General features: G+C 33.6%; 3 protein-coding genes and 2 long non-coding RNA genes across 11 annotated transcripts; 3 read left to right on the top strand and 2 right to left on the bottom strand.

Moving 5' to 3' along the window:
* The first annotated feature begins 2,292 nt into the window (after nt 1-2,292).
* On the top strand, nt 2,293-3,542 carry LOC145822586 (uncharacterized). The gene is made up of 2 exons (XR_014364057.1): nt 2,293-3,366; nt 3,458-3,542. It is a non-coding gene; the product is annotated as an uncharacterized LOC145822586 (long non-coding RNA).
* On the bottom strand, nt 3,062-4,862 carry LOC145822587 (uncharacterized). The gene is made up of 2 exons (XR_014364058.1): nt 4,679-4,862; nt 3,062-4,412 (listed from the first exon to the last, which is right to left on the bottom strand). It is a non-coding gene; the product is annotated as an uncharacterized LOC145822587 (long non-coding RNA).
* Nucleotides 4,863-5,706: 844 nt separating this feature from the next.
* On the top strand, nt 5,707-6,636 carry LOC145821588 (uncharacterized). The gene has a single exon (XM_082918116.1). The coding sequence runs from the start codon at nt 5,707-5,709 to the stop codon at nt 6,634-6,636; it is 930 nt and encodes a 309-aa protein (XP_082774242.1).
* Nucleotides 6,637-6,697: 61 nt separating this feature from the next.
* Nucleotides 6,698-7,024, top strand: LOC114283952 (uncharacterized). The gene has a single exon (XM_028226823.2). The coding sequence runs from the start codon at nt 6,698-6,700 to the stop codon at nt 7,022-7,024; it is 327 nt and encodes a 108-aa protein (XP_028082624.2).
* A 7,689-nt stretch (nt 7,025-14,713) lies between these two features.
* Nucleotides 14,714-20,845, bottom strand: LOC114283962 (E3 ubiquitin-protein ligase APD2). Of its 7 annotated transcripts, none has more exons than XR_003636744.2 (12): nt 20,536-20,826; nt 20,165-20,460; nt 19,464-19,573; nt 19,234-19,359; nt 19,021-19,117; nt 18,294-18,368; nt 18,118-18,200; nt 17,216-17,362; nt 16,252-16,324; nt 15,744-16,095; nt 15,240-15,445; nt 14,714-15,135 (listed from the first exon to the last, which is right to left on the bottom strand). XR_003636744.2 is itself a non-coding variant. In XM_082919967.1 (11 exons), the coding sequence occupies exons 2-11, from the start codon at nt 20,457-20,459 to the stop codon at nt 15,060-15,062; spliced, it is 1,434 nt and encodes a 477-aa protein (XP_082776093.1). In that variant the 5' UTR covers nt 20,460; nt 20,536-20,826; the 3' UTR covers nt 14,714-15,059. The 7 variants fall into 7 exon arrangements, 3 of the variants coding, with proteins under 3 accessions (XP_082776093.1, XP_082776095.1, XP_082776094.1); XR_014364054.1 differs by having other exon boundaries at nt 19,464-19,570; nt 20,536-20,729; XR_014364056.1 differs by having other exon boundaries at nt 15,744-16,034; nt 20,165-20,845.
* Between the last annotated feature and the right edge of the window lie 312 nt (nt 20,846-21,157).

The raw sequence follows: 21,157 nt of genomic DNA, 5'->3' as shown, positions 1-21,157 counted from the left end.
TAGTGTACTTTTTTTCAAACGTAACACTCACAGTTTGAAATTATACATTTGTTCAAAAGTTACTAAGGAATATTTATACTCTTTTTGGAATGGTTTGAAGAATCTCACATTCTTTTCTTTTTTATTTTAGTATTATATTGGAGTGTTATGTTTATGAAAGTACACTAAGAATTTTTTTTTTTTTACTACATTGGAGCGTTATGTTTGGGAAAAGTAAACCAAAGAAGTTTTTTGTGTGTTACATTAAAGTGTCACACTAAGGAATTTTTTTGGAATGTTATGTTGAAGTGTTATGTTTAAAAAAAGTACCCTAATGAGTTTTTTTTTTTTGTGTTACATTAAAATGTTACGATAAGAAGTTTCTATGTGTTATACTAAGGATTTTTTTAAAGTATTATATTAGAGTGGTATATTTGAAAAAAATACATCAAGAAGTTTTTTGGCATGATATATTAGAGTATTACACTAAGAAATTTTTTTGTGTGTTACATTAAAGTGTTACATTAAGAAATTTTTTTGTGTGTTACATTAAAGTGTTACATTAAGAAATTTTTTTGTGTATTATATTAGAGTGTTACGTTTGGAAAAAAAATACACTACGGAGTTTTTTTTTTTTTTTGCGTGTGTTATTACATTAAGAAGTTTTTTTGAAGTGTTATATTGGAGTGTTACGTTTGGAAAAAGGCAGTGGCTTTGGTCCAGTCCAAGATCGGACTAGACCGTGCTGTTGGGCCCGTGGGGGCCCACCATGGGTCCCATTTTGATAATCTGAACCGTTCAATGTGTAGAACTCGTCGAGTACTATATTCCTATAAAAAATCACGTTGATCGGATATCGATAACTATGTGAACAAAATAATTTTTTATCAACCGTTAATTGTTTCACCGTCTATTTTTTTTATACAAAACTGATTTGATCACATAGCTATTGATATCCGATCAATGTGATTTTTTACAAGCATGTAGTACTCGACTATTTATACACATTGAACGGTTCGGATTATCAAAACGGGCCCAAAAAATGGACTCCATGGGTCGAACTAGACGGGTCCAGTCTTGATCTCAACTTGAGAGAAGCTGGACCCTTGAAAAAACTATGGTAAAGAGTTTTTTTTATGTATTACATTAGTATTACATTTAAATGTTAATTAATGTCAATGTTACAATATGGACGAATACCACAAAAAAGAACGAACACCACACCAATAACACCACAAATGAAGTAACATCATCCACCTACAAATCACTCTACTAAATCCTCACAAAAAAATAAAAATAAAAATAAAAATAAAAACGTAAAAACCTACCTTACTCACGCACACCCAATATTATGAAAAAATTCAAACAAAATCAAACACAAGAACAAACAAGTAAACTTTCAAATCCTAAATCAAGGAAATACAATATACCAAAAATAAAAAGGGCTAATTAGTTTTAAAAAAAAATTTAAGACTAAATAAAATAACTTTTCTTCAAATGGAATTTATGATTTATTTTTCCTACTTTTTAAGTACAACTAATGTATTTATCCTTATCTATGGCAGTTGGTTGCTTCTTTAAATATATATATATATATGTACAAAAAAATGCTATTAAAAAAATATTAACAGAATCTAATATAATTATATCAAATTTAAAATTTTAATATATTTTGAACAAATTTTAAAAAAGATTAGTGTAATTTATCCAAAATTTTAATAGAATAATATTGACCAAATCTGCTAAATTCATTTGAGAAGGTATTTACATTTTATCCATGCAAAAGTATAATATCGTACTAATAAATAAATTTAGTCATTCTAACATTATTCATTTTAGTAATATTAATGGCCATTGTGTGTTATTTACAATTTTTGTTCAATTTTTCAATAGAATGGATAATAATCCACAAATGAAGTAATTGAAACTAATTCAATGATTACAATTCTTGTACAGAGCGATTGGTTAGGGAAAGAATGACACAAAATATAATATTGACACATCAACACCTCGATTTTCAAAAAAATATATGACATGATATATCTATATAGAGATGAAACTAATAGAAGATTAAGAAGGGCAAATACCCCTCCTCAACTTTTAAAAAATTATATTTTTAGTTTAAGTTTTGAAAATGTTTTAAAAATTAAAATTAATATGTTAAAAAATAGGAATATTTTGTCATGTTCTTGTGCCATTCAACATGGCAATTAAATGAATTAGACACTACATCAAATTACTTTATAAATTTAATGCTCTCCTTTTTCCACAAAATAAAATAAAATGAAGAAAAAACTAAGAATAACACCACAACTACTCATTCCAAACCAACAAAAATATTAAAACAACTCAACAACAGAGGAAACCCTCTAGAAAAGTTTTGATGCATTTACACAGCCTATGAGCAAACAAAATACATGTATTCACATTTGAAAACAATCAAGGTATAATGAGGCATGGTGATAACCCAAACCCAAACTAGCACAAAGAAAGAAAGAGGGTTGCACATTAGGTTGACAACCAGCACAAAACCACCAGCAGATTCCATAAAACTGCGATGAATAACCTTCATTAATCTTTATCTGATCATCACTTCGTATATATATGGATAATATTGATATGTATCCAGTGTGGATTGGTAAGATTTTATCCAAGTAAAAATCACTTAATATGCAAATTTTCAGATTTTGCATATCCTCAAACTGTAAAAATCTTCCTCACCTTCTTCATCGTCCTCCGACAAATGGGACGAGTACCAGCCTATTAGTAGGTATTTTAATATTATAATGTGTTAATGTGTTATCGTTGGCTTTTCTTTTCTTTCCCTCCAAGTTTTCAAGTCTCCTCATTCCTATCCTTTCCAAGACTTTCAAGGTAAGTTTCCAAGTCTTGGTCAAGTCCACCATGCTTATCTATCCAAGTCTTCTCCATGTCATACGTTCTTTATCCACCAAGACAATCTCCAAGTCTTTGCCAAGTCTTGGTCTTGGTCCATTAAGACTTATCCATTCCAAGTCCATCTTTACTTAGCCACCAAGATAGATTCTTATATATAATTTGAGCTTAGGTCCTATCTAGAGACACACGAGAGGTGAAGAAGATTTGGGTTGCTTTGTTATGTCTAATGTAAGATTATCAGGCAAATAAAAAAAGCTGTGTGTGATAAAGCTTTGGATTCAACCAATTGTACAGTATTGGTGAACCATACGACTTAGTCGGGCTGTTGTATCCTGGGGGGACAAGTCAAGGTTTTTCTGCTACACCGGTGTGAGGCTTTGCCTAACCACAGAGGGCTTGAATCTCCTTAAAGAGAGCGAATTTCTCGCGCTTCAGTCCTTATATTAATTGTTGTAACTTTTATTTTGTGTATTTTCTGGTGTTTTATTTGTAAGAATCACCAACACAGCCTCTTCCGCAACCCTGCAAAGTTGAATGAATTATGAATCCCAGACTCTGAACTTCTTGTTATTTTTTATAGGGTGGATGTTGAAGAATACAAATGTATGAAAAAAATTCATGTCACTACAATTAACAGGCAATGAAGTATTGACATTTCAAAACAAGTTTCATGTCAGACACAAACACAGTGGGAACTTGTACTGGCACGTCTCTTTATTTGATTAATTTGTTTTCATGGACATGTCGGTGACACACCAATCAACTAGTTTTTCTCTCTCTTCTTTAGTGTTGTTGATGGGTGTTACACGTTGAATGTCTATTATGTTTTTGCTTAGATTTAAATAATTAATATATCATCCTATTTGTACCTAAATTGACAGGCCAATCGATGTGTGGCACGAGTGCATTTAGTGACCAAAAAATGGGTGACTTCAGCAAAATCTTGGTGTCAGATTTTGGAAAGGAGGCTACAATCATGTGCCTCTATCTCTTTCCTTTAATGGATATATGTAAATATATATATATATATATATATATATTAATATATAATTATGTGTGGATATCAGCAAGGTTCAAACAGATCAATTAGGAGGACACATGGCAATGATTAGAGCATGTTCATATTCACTATCTAGAGCAATCCCACGGTCATAATTCAAATTGTTCAACAAGCTCTTACAAAGGAAGCGTGAGTTAACCAAGTCAAGACAAGTGACCGCCATCCAAGACTCCCACTCACCATTTAACAGCTCATGTTTTCAAGAGGATCTGGTTAGCCTTATCTTTGAAAAACAAACCAACCACTTGCTGAGAAGAAAGATGAAGTTAGAACAGGTGTCATTCCAAGAGGCAGTCTAGCACCCCACTTTTAAAGAAAACCCTAAAAATATGTAAACCCATGTTTGGCATGTCAATGTTCTCATTTTTTTTGAAACGATTGTGTTCCATGTCCATATCCGTGTACATATCTATATCCATGCTTCGTAGTTATCAAGTTAAGTGACTTTGACATACCATTCTTCATACGGTACACCCTGAGAGAAGCAAGATGAGTTCAACTTCATAAATGAAAAATTCAAATCATTAGTAATCATCTTCATAGATTCTTCCAGTTAATCACACTTATTTTATACATTATAACATATTTTGTTAAAACAACCAGACCTCTACTGTGCAAATGCTCATATAGTTCACCATCTTGAAATTCTAATCTCGCTTAGAAAATGCTCATATGAACAAATTTCAAGGGCAACTCTTTCAAAAGTAAAAAAAAAATTAACATTGTAAAACATTCTTTTACCTGTTCTGTCCCTGAAGAAGTTAGCACAGTAGCATTTGCCTTTAGAAGAAAAAGCTTCAAACTGCATAAATGATGACTCAGAGAGCACTTGTAATATGCCTGGGTTTTGTTATAGAGAAAACCCTTTATTGTGAAATCCAGTTGAACCTCTAGTCAGTGCAGAATCGAGTGAAATAATATATTACACACATTGATAACAATTTAACTAGTATATATTTTTAACAAAAAAAAATATACTAATAATATGGCTTATATCACTCACTATCGATTGTATTCAACTAAATCAAACTAAGTCTTAAGTCCCATTAAGTCCCATAAAATAAGATCGGCTATATGAATCATTATTCTCCATTTAAAGTAGGATTTATATTCATAAGGGATCTGAGCAATTTTTTTTTTTTTTTTTTTTTTTTTTTGGTTAGCTATCGGCTACCTATCACACAATCCTGTATGGAGCAAAAAATAAAGGGTTTTAAATTTTTGTCATTCTTAATAATTCTCTTGCACAAAAGCTCACTGTACTACTTTTTGTTGCAGTTACAAAGCTGTTAATCTATTCGCTAGTTAGAGCATCTCCAACGGTTAAGCTAATATTTCACCAAATCTGAGTTAAAAAATCACCATTTCCTGAATTTGATACTTCACACTCCAACGCTTCAGCTTCATCAAATATCAGTCAGGACAACCGGATGGTCGACCTGATGGTCGACCGGGTAGAGGAAAATTTTTTTTTTTTAAAAAACCTTTCTGAACCAACAACTGAACTGTTTGAACCGACCAAGTGAACTGACGGATGTGAACCGGTAGGGGGCGACCGGTTGGTTGACTGGCCGGTCGACCGGTAATCTTTAATTTTTTTTTTTCTTTTTTGATTTCCCTCCGTTTCTGTTCCTAATTATTTTGCTATTTCTTTTTCCCTCCATTGGTTTACCAAAATCTCATATAAACACATTATTATTTATATGCCAGACAAGGATCATATCTTACACAACTACACAAGGATCATATCTTAAACAAAAGCAGAGGTAATGGATACTTTGAAATCCATAATATTTAGTTCATTTTCATCCTCTTCTTCTTCTTCCTCCTCTGATGAGGAGTCTGATGATGAATATATGATTACACTTTTAGCAGCTTATGAGCAGAATACCAATAGTATGGTTCAGATTCTTAAGTCAAGTGATAGCTCAAAGAAAATCGGGGGTTCTATTGTAGGTCACAAGTATATACGCAGAGATAGAAGGCAAGGTCATGACAGATTGTTTGCAGATTATTTTGCTGTAAATCCAGTGTATTCACCTACAATATTTCGGAGACGTTTTCGAATGCGTCGTCCTTTGTATTTGCGAATTTTGAATGCAATCAAAGCACATAATCCATATTTTATTCAAAAACAAGATGCAGCTCGTGTACTTGGATTATTTGCCCTACAAAAAATGACTTCAGCGATGAGAATATTATCATACGGTGTTGCAGCAGATGCAGTTGATGATTACATACGTATTGGGGAAAGCACTGTCATTCAAAGTTTGCAACAATTTTGTTACTCAGTCATTGAAATCTTTGGAGTAGAATATCTGAGATCTCCGACACCAACTGACATTGCTAGGTTACTTGCTATTGGCGAGGTTCGGGGGTTTCCGGGTATGTTGGGAAGTTTAGATTGCATGCATTGGGAGTGGAAAAATTGTCCAAAAGCATGGCAAGGTCAATACGTAGGCCATCAAAAAAAGCCAACCATCATTCTTGAAGCAGTAGCTTCTTATGACTTATGGATTTGGCATGCATTTTTTGGAATGCCTGGGTCACACAATGACTTGAATGTATTAGACCGGTCACCTTTGTTTTCTGATCTTGCCCAAGGTAAGGCTCCCTCTGTCCACTATACTGTTAATGGACATAGTTACGATATGGGTTATTACCTTACTGTTAATGGACCGGTCACCTTTGTTTTCTGATCTTACACTGGTTCAAACAATTTCTTCTCCCCAATGAGCAAAGAGACAACATTTTGCAATGATGCAAGAGTCTGCCAGGAAAGATGTCGAGCGGGCATTCGGAGTCCTCCAATCTCGATTCGCAATTATAGGTGGTGCTGTACGTTTTTGGGATCCAAAAATGCTTGCCAACATAATGAAGACTTGCATTATATTACACAATATGATTGTTGAAGATGAGAGGGAGGAGCACCTTGATTTTGATTATGAAATGTCATCTACCAACACACCAGTGCAACTTTCCTCTACTCCTACCAATGACTTTGAATCATTTTTGTCTCGTCATTTAGGTATTAGGGATAAAAATGCATATCATGCCCTCCGTAATGATTTAATAGAACATATGTAGCATCTTCGCGGTGAAAACTAGATTCACCACAGATATATTTTTTAATTTTGTTTAGTAAAGAAATAGAAGGTTGTCTTGTTTGTAATCTTCATTATGATGTACTATATTAACCAAGTAACGCAGAAGTTATGTGATTAGATGTGCTATTGTGGTGATCCAATCTTCAATATTCATAATTGTTCTCTGTTCAATTTATAACAATCATCAAAATAATTTATTTCAGTATGACTGCTAAGTTTTGGAGTTCTATAATTCTGTTTTGGAGTTGCAAGTTTGGTTCACTATTGATTCCCCAATAAGTGTAGGAACACAAATATGAAATATAAAATATGACATATATGTTTTACATGAAATGAGTATTATATGTGGATCTCATATCATGTACATCACATTTCATATGAGACATATCTGTCTCGTGTTTTGTATTTATATTCCTACCATTACTCATTGATTCCCTTCTATCCTTAAACAGTGAATCACACATTTCCTAAGAATCTTCAATCTTTTATCAAATTAAAATTTGATGACAAATTTAGTAAAAATCACCTCCAATCTACATCAAACTTTTACATTTGTTTCATCAAATCAAGGCAAAAAAAAAAGCTTCTTACCAAATTCGTGATTCTCAAACTTTTGGGAATAGGTTTGGAATTTTTAAAAATAGTTGATGATTAAGGGTTTGGCATTTTTAAGAAGTGAGGATTGGAGCATTCAATTTTTTCATCAAATGAAGCATTCAATTAAGTAAGGGTGCATTCTAATAATTTTTTTTGTAAGGATTTATCTTCAATATTTATAATTGTACATTATGTGTGCATTTCAGTATGTATATGCAATGTATTTGTATGTATATTTATTTTTTTTAAAATGTATTTGTATGTATTTGTGTATTTATTTTCAATAATATATTTATCTTCAATAATGTATTTGTATGTATATTTATTTTCAATTCAATGCATTTTCATTATTCAATGCATACATTATGTGTGCATTATTCAATGTATTTATGCCATACATTATTTGTGGCATCAATAATTTGTGCCATTCCATAAATTTGTCCTGCATTATTTGTGGCATCAATTATTTGTGCCATCCGTAAATGAGTTTGATGTTGATGCATTCAACCTACTTTTCTCTGCCACATTCAACATTGACCCTACACACATTGAACTACATGATATAAAATCATTTATTCAACCATCTACCATTCAGAAGCTATCAATTCAACCACCTACCATCCTCTATATCATCTGAACATTGCCATCACCATCATTTTCAAGTGTGAATCTCCATCATCACGAAAGCAGCATCAGTAGGAACACTCTACATTTTCAAGTGTGAATCTCCATCATCAGGAAAGCAGCATCAGTAGGAACAGAGGAACAAGGCAGATCTTGAAAACAAGGCAGATCAAGATTTTGCATGCCACTCAATTCTTCAACTGGTTTCAGTGTGCATGCCACTCAATTCTTGAAAACAAGGCAGATCATCAACCACAGAACAAACAGGCAGCATTATTGAGCAAGGTGAGTCATGGGGCAACCGGTTGGTCAACCGGCCCTTGCAATTTTTTTTTTTTTTTTTGGTTCCAGTGTGCATGCCACTCAATTCTTCAACTGGTTTCTTCAACTGGTTTACAGAAGACAGGAACATAATTTCACTATATGTTACTTTCATGTTTTCTAAATTTATGTTGTTTAAGTTTCACTTGATGTTACTTTCTTGTTTTCAAAATAGATGTAATTTATTAAAACCTTTCATGTTTGAAAATGAATGTTTTTTTACTACAGATCAAGATTTGAGTGGCATGAAAATGAAAATGAATGTTTTCAAGATTTTAAATTTATGTTGTTTAAGTTTCATGTTTTAAATGACATTAGTTTATTAAAAACTCAACTACAGATCAAGATTTTGCTTTTCATGTCTTCAAAATTAATGTAGTTCATTTCAACCTCAACCACAGAACAGAACAAGAGTTGAGTTTAATGTTTTTTAAATGACATTAGTTTATTAAAACCTCAACTACAGATCAACATTTTGATTTTCATGTCTTCAAAATTAATGTAGTTCATTTCAACCTCAACCGCAGAACAAGAGTTGAGTTTAATGTTTTTTAAATGACATTAGTTTATTAAAACCTCAACTACAGATCAACATTTTGATTTTTTCTTCATGTTACTTTAATGTTTTTAAAATGAAAATAGTTTATTAAAACCTGCACTACAGAACAATATTTTGATTTGTACTTGATGTTACATTCATTTGATATGTACTGAATAGAGAGTCTGCATGCTTTTATACTACATTACTATGTTCTTAAATTTTCAGTGGCCATGCTTCATTAAAAATACATGTCTACATTTTAATTCTAAGTTCATGTTTTCAGTGAGCATTTTAAAAGACAGTGTTTATGTTAATTACTTCATTACAGCACATTTTTATTAAAATTCAACAGATATTTACATCATGCCTAGAACTAAAAGAGTGAGAACAGAAGCTGGTGAAAGTTCTAACCCTCACCGACGCGAACAACAGCAGCCTCAAAATCAGTCATATCCTACAGATGAATTTCTCAGTGAAAGTCATGAACTAGCCTTTCAAAATTTCTCAAGCCGACCTATTGTAACAGGGAGGAGGGTCAATCTGCCACCTCAATATGATGCACTACTAGTTAGTAAACTTGAATCAATGGGATGGCTAAATTTAATTAATTTACCCCAAAAGGTATATCCACGGCTAGTATCCCTTTTTTATGTTCACCTAAGAGTTACTCACGAAGAAGATGGAAATTTTACTCTTATCTCATATGTCAAAGGAAAGGGTGTACAGTTTGATGTTCCTACTTTGGCACGTATTATTGGAGTTGAGGTAGGTGAAGAAAATACCTATTTTCAGACTGAGGCTGAGTTAGTTAATATTGTCGGTAATGGTTCTGATGTATATACTACTATATGTCAGAACAGATTTACTGGAACTAGTCTACAAGCAAGACATTTAAAATCTTATCTTCGCATCCTCCACCGGTGGATTGTAGAAAATGTCACTCCGAAAAAAGGACATCATGATGCGGTCCCATATTTTAATGCCTATTTGTTATACTATTTTGAGGTTGGGCAGAAGTTAGATGTGGCTTACATAATTATGCAGAAGTTAGATGTGGCTTACATAATTATGAAAGAAATGGTGCTGGCAAATCAAGAAATGGTGCTGGCAAATCAAGAAATGGGCCGGTCATTACTGTTTGGGGCGCTCTTGACAAAAATTTTCAAATATTTTAAGATTCATCTTGCAAATGAAATGGAGATCAAAATCCGTTCACCCATTACGCTATATACTGTGAATCGTGCTGGTGCAGCCGCCAATTTAATGGGAAATGATAATGCTGCAGAAGATTCAGAGGATGAAGTCCCACCAGATGATGGTCGACAAGATCCTCATGTGAATGTGATGCCATCAACTGAACCACCTCAATATTGGACTGATTTTTTGGCCATAGAAGAACAACGTTATAATCAACGCGTTGAATGGGAACATCAAATGGCTAATCAGGTCAATTCGTTGGGTACTCAGTTTGAGACATTTGCCACTGCACAGAACTCATTAATTGAACAATTTGGTGAGTTTCGTTTGGACATTGGAAGACGTCATGACATGGCAAACAATCACATTGATAGAATTGAGCATCGTGTAAATGACATATACCATCACTACTTCCCTCCTCCACCACAACCAGATAATGACTGCTGATCGGTGTGCCACAATGTTAATCCATTGTTTTGTCTTGTATTATTTTCACAACCTTTTGTTAGGTAAATTTCTTTTATGAATGTACTGATTTTGTAATATTATGTGATATAAAATGAACTTGCTTGGGTATTACTTTAGCACCATCTTTTCGACCTTCACTCATACCATAATCTGTAATATGTTATTAATGTTTCTGATTACTTAAATTTGTATGAAAGTTTTTGAAAGGTGTAATGGTAACCAAAGAAAAGAATAAAGGATGTATTTATATGTAAGTAGTTATCTGTAATACTGTATGTACATGTACAACATATTCTTATTTGAGAAATCAAACAGAGGAGATTCATTGAGATGAAGATAAGACGCAGATTGAATGAAGGGTGAAATTATAAAACCTTGGAATTATAATCATCTATAACAATATGAAGATGTAGCCCATTGGACTTGATTGCGTAACAGAAGAACAACACCCATGAAGAAGAAAAAAAATATATATGAGCCCCTTATCTGACATATCCATGAAGAAGAATTAGATTCATGATAAGTACTTAGCAATTGGTGTGTTTTGTTTTTACCAATCAATATGGTATCCAAAGAAGCAGTAGAGAATAGATCGCAACCATCTCAAGAAACAAAAACTGAGCACAAATTAATTAATTTCTCATTTTACATATATAGAAAACGCAAGTGAGACATTTCATATAATTGTACACAGTTTTTCCTTTCCCTTTTTCAATAGATGACACCAATAGATGAAACCAATAAATACAGAACCTTTCAAGGTAACCTATTAGTTGTTCGAAATAAAATCTGTCGTTGAAGATCTTCGTAGTACGCCCTTTGCATTGGATTTAAATTTGTCATGTCCATTGACATTATTTTATGATCTTCATTTCGTTGTTCTCTTTCATTCATCATAGATAGGAGTTTTAGTTGTTCCTCCCTATCTTCGGCCCTTCTTCGACGGCCTGCAACTTTCTGGTTACGGTCGATCGCCTTTTGTTCATCTCGCTCAATAGCTCTAGCAGAAATAGTTGATAACACTTCAACCATTTTGGATTGGTTGGCAGCCATTTCATCAAATCTACTATCGCGGGTTGTTTGATTCTTCAACTTCTCTTTCGCTGCTTTAGTACCAATTGGTCGTGTTGATGGATTAGATGGTTCTTCGTGCAGAACATTATTCTGGTTGGATTGAAATGCATCAGATTCTCCAGTTGGTGGATTAGAACATGGATAAGCATGTTGTGTACTCTTTTTGGATTGTGTTCGAAATTCATCCCACTTACAACTTCGGCGCAAAATATCCCAACATATATCAAATGTGAAGTGTTTTTTTTGTATTACATGATACATCCGCTTTGCTTCAGCGACCTACAAGAAAAAATTACAACAATTTTAATAACAAATACATGTTTACAGAAGAAATTTGATATTTAATAACACAAATAAATGTTACCATGTCTGCCTCAGTTGAATTTGTTCAAGAAAACCACAGAATTTATTAATTGCCTTTTGCATGGCAGACCAACGGTGAGACAAAGAAATACGGTTTCGATTTGATTCACCACTCAATTGTGAATTAAAATTAACAAGTACTTGTTCCCAAAATATAACCATAGTCTGACTATTACCAGTAATGGGATCTTGAGAGACTGCTAACCAAGATCTACATAAAGTTTCATCTTCTATAATTGTAAATGCTTTACCACGAGAAACACGAGAAGTTTCTGAAATGAAATGATTATCACTGCTCTGCGTGTTCTGTTCTCGCGAAGTTTCCGACATAAAATTAATATCAGTGTTGTGCTGAAACATTTGTGATTCTTCAAACATTTGGAAATCTTCCATAACTTCAAAAAAATACAGTACATACAATATGTAAAATAGTAAAAAATATTAGAATGATATACAATATAAATTAAAGTTTCAATGGAGAAATATCACAGAAGAAACAAAATTCACAACATACAATATAATGCTCTTCTCAAAATAAAAGACTCTGTCATCTTGATATACAAAACTGATATATTTTATAGCACACATTATCAACGGTAAATTTTAAAAAAACTCTGTTCATGCAACGGTAAATTTATTAAAACGGCTACTTTTTAAAAGATGTATATGAGCGGCAAATTATCAAAAGACTCTGTCCATTCAACGGTAAATTTACTAAAACCACTAATTTTAAAATATTTATATAAAAGATAACAATTTGAATTATATTTTCAATGAAATTAAAATTTATATCACCCTTCAAATTATTTCAAATTATTCCAAGTCCACAATTCTACTTGTTAAAACCAAACCTGTCAAACCAAACCTGTTCAAACCAAACCTGTAGGATGCGTAGACCGAGCGACCGGATGGTCAACCAGCCGGTCAACCGGCCGGTTGACCGGTTCACCTACACAGCCCAGGCCACGGCCCAGTTCAAACCCATCAGTTTAGCCAGTTCAAACCCCTCACAGTCCAAACCCGTCGCCTAATCTCATGAACCGGTTGACCGGTTGGTCAACCGGCCGGGCAACCGATGTATCTCCTTCAACGGTCAGTAACAGTGATTTGGTAAAATGCAGAACTTGTTTTCAGTTTGATACTTTTTTTGCTGATTTCTCATTTTGATATTCATTTGATGCAACGGTTGGAGCATGGAAAAGTACATTTTTCATCAAAATTTAAATCTGATATCAATTTTGGTTCAGCGTTGGAGATGGTCTTAGGTATCAATTTGGTCCTTAGACAAATTGACAATTTTGAGAATTAAAATGACATAATTTAAAATTTTAAGGGTTAAAATGACAAGAAACACATATTTTAGGGATCAAAACTGTTTTTTATCCAAGGATAAAATACTTTTCCTGTTATCAATGTAAACGAACATTAAAAATAAGACTAAATTAACTCAAATTGACAATTCTGATAATCAAAATGACAAAATTAATATTTGAGGGTCTAAAATGACAAAAAATACTTTAAGGATTAAAATTGTTTCTTATTCAATTTCAAAAAAGATTCGAAAAAAGTTAGTATAATTTATTCAATATTTAAATTGAGTAATATTGACCAAATACTCACATTTGAGGAGGTATTTAAAAATTATCCATGCAAAAGTATAATATTATACTAAGGCCCCGTTTGGGACTTACTTTTTTAGCCAATTAACCAAAAAGTTACTAAATTAGCCAAAAAGCCAACAACTTATACCAAAAAGTCAAAGATTCTCTTTTCTCTCTACTTTTTGCACATCTTTTCGTAATTAGCCAAAAAGTCATCCCAAACATACAAGTTTTTTTTACCTACCTTTTTAGCCAAATAGTCAAAAAATTACTAAATTAGCCTATTCCCAAATGAAGCCAATAAATAAATTTAGTCGTTCTAACATTATTCATTTCAGTAATATTAATGGCGAATATGGAACTCTTTTGCCTACCATGCAATTGTGTTATTTGCTTTTTTTTTTTCAAATTTTCAAAAAGTCACAAGTGAAGCAATTGAAAATAATTCAACGGTTACAATTCTTGTACAAGGATGATTTACTAGGAAAAAAACAACACCAAACATGACATTAACATGTTAATATGTCAATTTTCAAGCTGATAAAAAAAATATGTCAATTTTCAAAATGTTCATACGCCTAGACAGGGACATAGCTAAGTAAAAGACTAAGAGGGGCACGTACCCCTCTTCAACTTTTGAAAAATTATATTTTTAACTCAAATTTTAAAAATATTTTATAAAGTAAAATAATTAAGGATATTAAATATTTTGTCGTGTCCTTGTGGCCTTGGACATGGGAATTAGATGAATTAGACACTACCATCAAATTACTCTAAAAATTTAACACTCTCCTTTGTCCATCCTCAACACAAAATAAAATAAAATGAAGAAAAAACTAAGAATAATATCACCACCACCACCACCTCCCAATGACAAAAAAAATTAAACAACTCAACAGAGGAAACCCTCTCGAAAATTTTTTACGCATTTACAGCCTATGTACACTCAAAAAGCAAGTATTCACATTGGAAAACAATCAAGGTACAATGAGACATGGTGATAGCTCAAACTAGCACAAAGAAAGAACGAGGGGTTGCACATTAGGTTGACAACCAGCATAAAACCACTAGCAGGTTCCATAAACTCTGATGAATAACCTCCATTAATCTTTATCCGATCATCACTTCACGTATACGGATAATATTCATCTGTATTCAGCGTGGATTGATAAAATTTCTCCAAGTACAAATCGCTTCATCTGCAAATTTTCAGATTTTGCATGTCCTGCTCAAACGGTAAAAATCTTCCTCACCTTCTTCATCGTCCTCCGACAAATGGGACAAGTACCAGCCTCTTCCACAACCCTGCAAAGTTAAATGAATTATGAATCTCAGACCATGAACACTCCTTGTTATTTTCTATAGGGTGGATGTTGAAGAAAACAAATGTATGAAGAAATTTATCTCACTGTGGTTAACAGGCTACGAAGCACCCGACACTACAAAACAGGTCACGTAGTGGCATTGGACACAGACACACATTAGGGGGCACGTACTGGCATGTCTATTTATTTAATTAATTTGTTTTCACAGGACACGTTGGGGACACACCAGCCAACTAGTTTTTCTTCCCCTCTTCTTTAGTGCTCTTGATGGACGCTGCTCTTGATGGACGCTGGATGTTGAACATTTAATATTTTTTACTTAGATGATTTAAATAATTAATAGATCATCCATACAAATACATAAATGTAATATTAATTTGCCAAAAAAATAAAATATGTAAAAATGTATATATATATTTTTGATTTCCATATCCGCCGTGTCCATATCCCTATTTTTTTTGAAATGATTATGTTCCATGTTCGTATCTACCCATGTCCATGTTTATACTTCTTAGTTATCAAGTAAAGTGAATCCTTGAAACTAATTCACAAAATCCCATATTGCAAATCAGTCGAAGTAAAACAAACCTTGTTCCACATGCAAAACAGGTAGCGCAGTGCCCGCATGGAAGAAAAAAACAATCCCGTGGGGCATCGAAGCATATAACACAAAGACGGCGAGGGCTGCTATTGCTTTCCCCCTCCTTTGATGCCTTTCCATCAATGGAAGGCACTATAAGCCACTCATCCACTTCCTCCTCATCATGTGAAATAGAATCATAAGATGAACCCCGACTTAAAAGATCATCGTCTTTATGCGAAAGCAATGGAGCTCTTTCGGGTCCCACCTCCCCCACTCGGAATCCTATTTCGTCTTCCCTGGTTATTTGTAACATTTTACAGATTCGAAAGGCCAGTAAGACGATTACAGTCATTATACCTACATCCAGGAGCAGTAACTAATGAAAAGAAAGGAATTTATTTATTTTACAGTCATTCTAAATAATAATAATAAATTTAAAAAAAAAAAATTGTATTGGGGATGTCATGAGATGGATATCAAAGCAAAATAACATGAATGCAATTAGTAAATTACCTGACCCAAGAACATAAGTAATCCACCGTGGTCCATAAGAGACTTTGACAAACCATTCTTTATATGGCACACCCTGAGAGAAGCCCGAGTTTAAATTCATAAATGAAAAATCGAAATCTTCATGAATCAGATCTGCAACTGATCCATTTATACTAGAGCCGAGAGAAGAATGCACACTGCCTACCCTAATCGAGTTGCTTGAAGATTGCGAGATTAGCGATAGTGATGCTATTATAAGGGGAAGGCTTCTCTCGAATGTATGAAGGGGAAGAGATACCCGAAGGCATCTTTTCAGAAGCATTTCCTACCCCGCCTGAAGCTAGCATATACCCGCCATGGCGGAGAGGCAATATGATTCAGAGGTGTGTCGAGGCCTGCTACGCAGAGTCTCACAGGGAAGAAAGAAGGGCAAGTTAACCCTGATAGCTATAATGGACAGGGGGCATGGCGGCCGTGGTCCTTTTCTCTTACGGAGGAGGAGGATGATGAGGATTTACTCACTGACGAAGACGCCATGAGTCAAGATGAGGAAGAACAGCAGCTATAGCCAGACATGTGCTCGCCCTTCCGTCTTTCTTTCTTTCTTCTCCTATTTACAATTGGTCTTTGACTCTTTGAGACGTATGGCTAAATATAGAGAAGATAATTTTTTTTTTTTTTTTCTGGGTAAGAGAATACAGAGAAGAACTAAAAAGGACTCTAGATGTCGATTCATGCCCCAACAGTGACTAAGGCAAGCAAAATCATTAGTAATGATTATCATAGATTCTTCTAGTTAATAACTTACTTTATACATCATCTCCAAACACATTTTGATAAATTGTGCAAATGCTCATATAATTCACAGTTAAGGCATCTTGAAATTCTAACCTCGCTGATAAATATAGTAGAAAATGCATATACGAACAAATTTCAAGGGCAGCTCTTTAAAAAATAAATTAAGTTAAAAAAACAAATTCTTTACCTGTTCTGTGGCCGGAGAAGTTAACACAGCAGCATTTGCCCTTAGAAGAAGAAGCTTCAAACTACATAAACGATGACTCAGAGAGCACTTGTAATATGCCTGGGTTGTATTATAGAGAAAACCCTTTATTGTGAAGTTCAGTTTAACCTAGTCAACGCAGAATTAAGCAAAATAAGTCAAGGTGAAGACACCAGCATGTTTATACCACGTATATTATTGCCCCCATTGATAATAATTTGACTATATTTTTTAACAGTAAAAATATATGTTAAATAACATGGTTTATAATTATATCACTCTATGACTGCTTGGACCAACAAATAATGGGAATTTATCACTCTTAATAATTCTCTTGCACAAAAGCTCGTAATACTACAGTTTCTTGCAGTTATAAATCATCTAAAATGTAAGACATTTTATGAAAATATTAAATAAAATAACTATAAATAAATAAATAAAAAACTCAAAAACTATTTTTGAAAGCTCAAAACCAAATAGAGAACATAGATAATTTATGTAACCAAATCCTTGGAGATGAATGAAAGCAATCAAAGTTTTGCAAATGAAAAGGATTCTTACCGATGTTTCACCTATTCTGACACAAAAGGATTCTGTTAGAAACACTAAAGACCATAGAGAATAAAATTCTCAATGGCCATCTTAATTCTAAAGGTGCATAGATTGTGGACTACAAATAGGAAATTCATTCGATGTAATCTCAATCAATTCTAGGAAGATACTGTCCAGCTGAATTTTGAGCAACAAATACTACAAGCATCCATCCTGAGGACTCCATAATTCTGGTATCATTTGAAACAATTTCACAAGCTTAGAAAATCACTTCTTTATTTATTTATTTTTCCCTACTAAACACAGAGGACTTTAAACACTTCCACAATTACCTCCACCTCCTCAGAGTTCAAATTTCGCACAGCAATATAATACAATTTAGACCACAAAATTTCCTGTTGGATGATACCATTTCCTGTGAAGGAAAAGACATAAAGATTAATAACCTAATCCACCACAATTTTTTTAATCATACAATATATAACAGTAACACTACCCCCCTTATTACCATGAATAATGTTCCAAGACAAAGTTGTATTAGGATACGATGGGTCCTCTATCCACTCAACAAGGCTGTCTCTACCTGCAGAATTGTCATAAATAAGTGTGAAGAAACTAAAAACATTTTTGTATGTGTTGAGGCTTAAAATGTTTACATGTGTCTATCGATAAACTTATAACTTAAGAGGGTTCATAGTTCTTGTAATTGATAGATTATTTTGGAATATTTGCTATATTAAAGCTGGTACAGCTAGAACACAGTGCATAGCAGTGGACATGAGATAAGTAACAGGTTTAGAATTCGTAGTGGGAGAAGATACAAGATTTTGAAGCAGTTGGATTAGTTTTTAAATATTCCAATACATAAAAGTCAAACTTTCTGGAATCCTAAATATATGCTCACATATGAATAACAAAGATAAACTCCCTCATACTCATTGATGTCACTCTCTGATACGATTAAACACGACTCATTAGACCGTAACAATTCAGTATGTATCAGATAACATCTACATGCTGATCAGGATGATTCCAATGTGCTCCTTGAGGGACCTAAATGTTAGTAAACCATTTCAAAACAAAATCAAAAAGGGTCTCCAGAAACTACATTTCTTTTAATCCCTGACATTATCAAAAAAGAGTTTATAGACTTGAAAAGTAGCTTGTACAATTGCATCCATAAAAAATTACTATTTGTCTTGCCATAATTTCACGATTGAAAAGTTTAAATTTACCTTGGGCTATTACAAGGGACAAAGGGGCAGAACTGGGGGATTTGACACTGTATGAAATATTCACTTTAGACCCTTTGTTAAGAAAGTATGCCCACTCCTGCAATGCAAGAACAAATTTAATTCAAACTATTATTCAAAACATATGAACAGTGTCAGGAAGTCAGTGTTTCAATGTTACTAGGAAGACGGAAATAAAGGGTTGAGAATCTATGCCTTGTGATAAGCAGATTGTATAAATGCATTATGTGTTTCAGACCAGGTGACTTCAGTATCCAGAGGAGGGGGCTCATAAAATCCATATAGCATTGGCCCATGTTTTGACTCATCTATTTGCTGTGCCTGGTTACATGCCGAACAAGATTAATTACCAATTTACCACATAATTACAGAAGCAAAAAAAAGGTTCAATTGGGAAGGAATAAAATAACAAGGGAATAAATAACCTTAATTGACTTCACAAAGATAGGGTTAACTTGTATCAGGCAAGAGCAATTCGGGCCCAACGGCAAGTTCACAGATCCATAAAAGCCGAGTATCACAGTCATCGATGCTGCTGGAAAAAATTTAAGAAATGTACAAAGAGGCCAAATCGATTCATTAAATAAATAAAGCAAACAACATCCACCATGTTTGTGTCTTATGGGGAAATATAAACAATATGTATATTTGAATATTATAGACTTCAACAATTTTGTACCTAAGTTGCTAAAAAGTCTGAGGGCATCTCCAGTTCTTATCAAATTTAAATTTTTAAAAAATACTCAAAACCTCTTTCCACTTCTTTACTCAAACTCATGCCAAAAAGAGTTTCTACTCAAATTTTGACCCAAATCAAGGGAGACCTTTTTTAAATTCATATTTCTAAAGACAATTTTGGAGTGATATAATAATAAGTTCTAAATTTACAATTGTGCCACTTATCGAACCAATACTCAAATTTGAGTAAAAATAGGAGTAAGGGCTAGAGATGGCCTGACTTGGTTGAATCCAGTTTTTATATAACTTGGAAAACCCAAAAGAGAAATGGTATAGAAGATTAACGCCTTCTTGAATTCGTGAGGTTTCTCAGCAACCAAACAGAGGCCAACAAAAAGAAACTACTACTAAAAAAACAAAAAGAAAAGAGAGGATAATTGGGAGAGACCAAAGAACCAAAATGTGACGAGCACGATGAGGCAAGACCAGGCGTCATCTCTGACGTGGGTCGAGGGAGAATCGGATATCGATATGTTTAGCCGATAAGATACTCCGGGTGTTGTGCGGCGGCGGTCCTCAATTTGGGGTAATTGATTGCTCTCTTCTGGTTCTGGTTCTGGTTCTGGTTCTGGCTCTGGTTCTTCATGGACCTGTGAATCGGACGATGAACCCTCTATTGCATTCGAAGAAGAAACACACGGAGTGGGAGTGGGAGTGGGATTGTGCTCTGGTTCTTCTTCCATACTGAACAACAAGAAGTGGAAAAAAATGAAAGTGTAGGTCAAAAATTTGAAATGGATTCAAAAACAGGGGTCTGACCTTGGAGATTATCGGTTGAATCGGCCATTGTTGCAATTCAAAAGCAAAAGCCATGACGGAGGAATCTCCTGGGGTTTCACCTAGCAGTCCTCTCTCTCTTGGGAAGGTAGTTGGCCTCTCTCTCTCTCTCTCGCCAAGGTAGTTGGCTGGGCGACTGTTAGTTCAAATTCCTCTGTATTATTAGGGAAGTTATTGGTTGGTCGCAACTTGGCATTTTACATGTACTGTCATTGGTGGAGAGATTACGTAATATGGATTTGTATAGTACGAGTTGTTGAGAATGTTTTGATTAAGTAATGTATTGATGGGTCTACACATATCAAAATTAAATTATTAAATTATATTAAATTTTTTTTAAATAATGGTAAGTTTAGATATTAATTTACAGGAATAATTGTGAAATTAAATTAATTTAATTATTAAATTCTTAAATTAATTTTGATGAAAAGATTGATTGTTTATAATCTAATTTAATAACAAATAAATTAAACTAAGTAATTAAATTATCAATTATAAATAAAATTGGATTTACTAATATGGAGAAAAACCTAGGGTAATAAGTCCACCACTAGTTACGTAAATAGGGTTTCAAATTGAAAACAATTATGCTATGGTTCGAACG

The sequence above is a fragment of the Camellia sinensis genome, chromosome 3 (genome assembly GCF_055761805.1).
Source record: "Camellia sinensis isolate YWXY chromosome 3, ASM5576180v1, whole genome shotgun sequence".
In the NCBI taxonomy this organism is placed as follows: Eukaryota; Viridiplantae; Streptophyta; class Magnoliopsida; order Ericales; family Theaceae; genus Camellia; species Camellia sinensis.
Note: the sequence above shows the minus strand (reverse complement) of the source record. Positions and strands in the feature narration are given on the sequence as shown.

Bases quoted from the DNA above. Each gene is read 5' to 3' on its own strand.
- LOC145821588 (XM_082918116.1), top strand. From the start codon at position 5,707: ATGGATACTTTGAAATCCATAATATTTAGTTCATTTTCATCCTCTTCT.
- LOC114283952 (XM_028226823.2), top strand. From the start codon at position 6,698: ATGCAAGAGTCTGCCAGGAAAGATGTCGAGCGGGCATTCGGAGTCCTC.
- LOC114283962 (XM_082919967.1), bottom strand. From the start codon at position 20,459: ATGGAAGAAGAACCAGAGCACAATCCCACTCCCACTCCCACTCCGTGT. The intron at 19,574-20,164 runs GTCTCTCCCAAT...AATTTTTTCCAG, and splicing joins CGTCACATTTTGGTTCTTTG to CAGCATCGATGACTGTGATA. The intron at 19,360-19,463 runs GTTATTTATTCC...GCATGTAACCAG, and splicing joins TCTTTGTGAAGTCAATTAAG to GCACAGCAAATAGATGAGTC.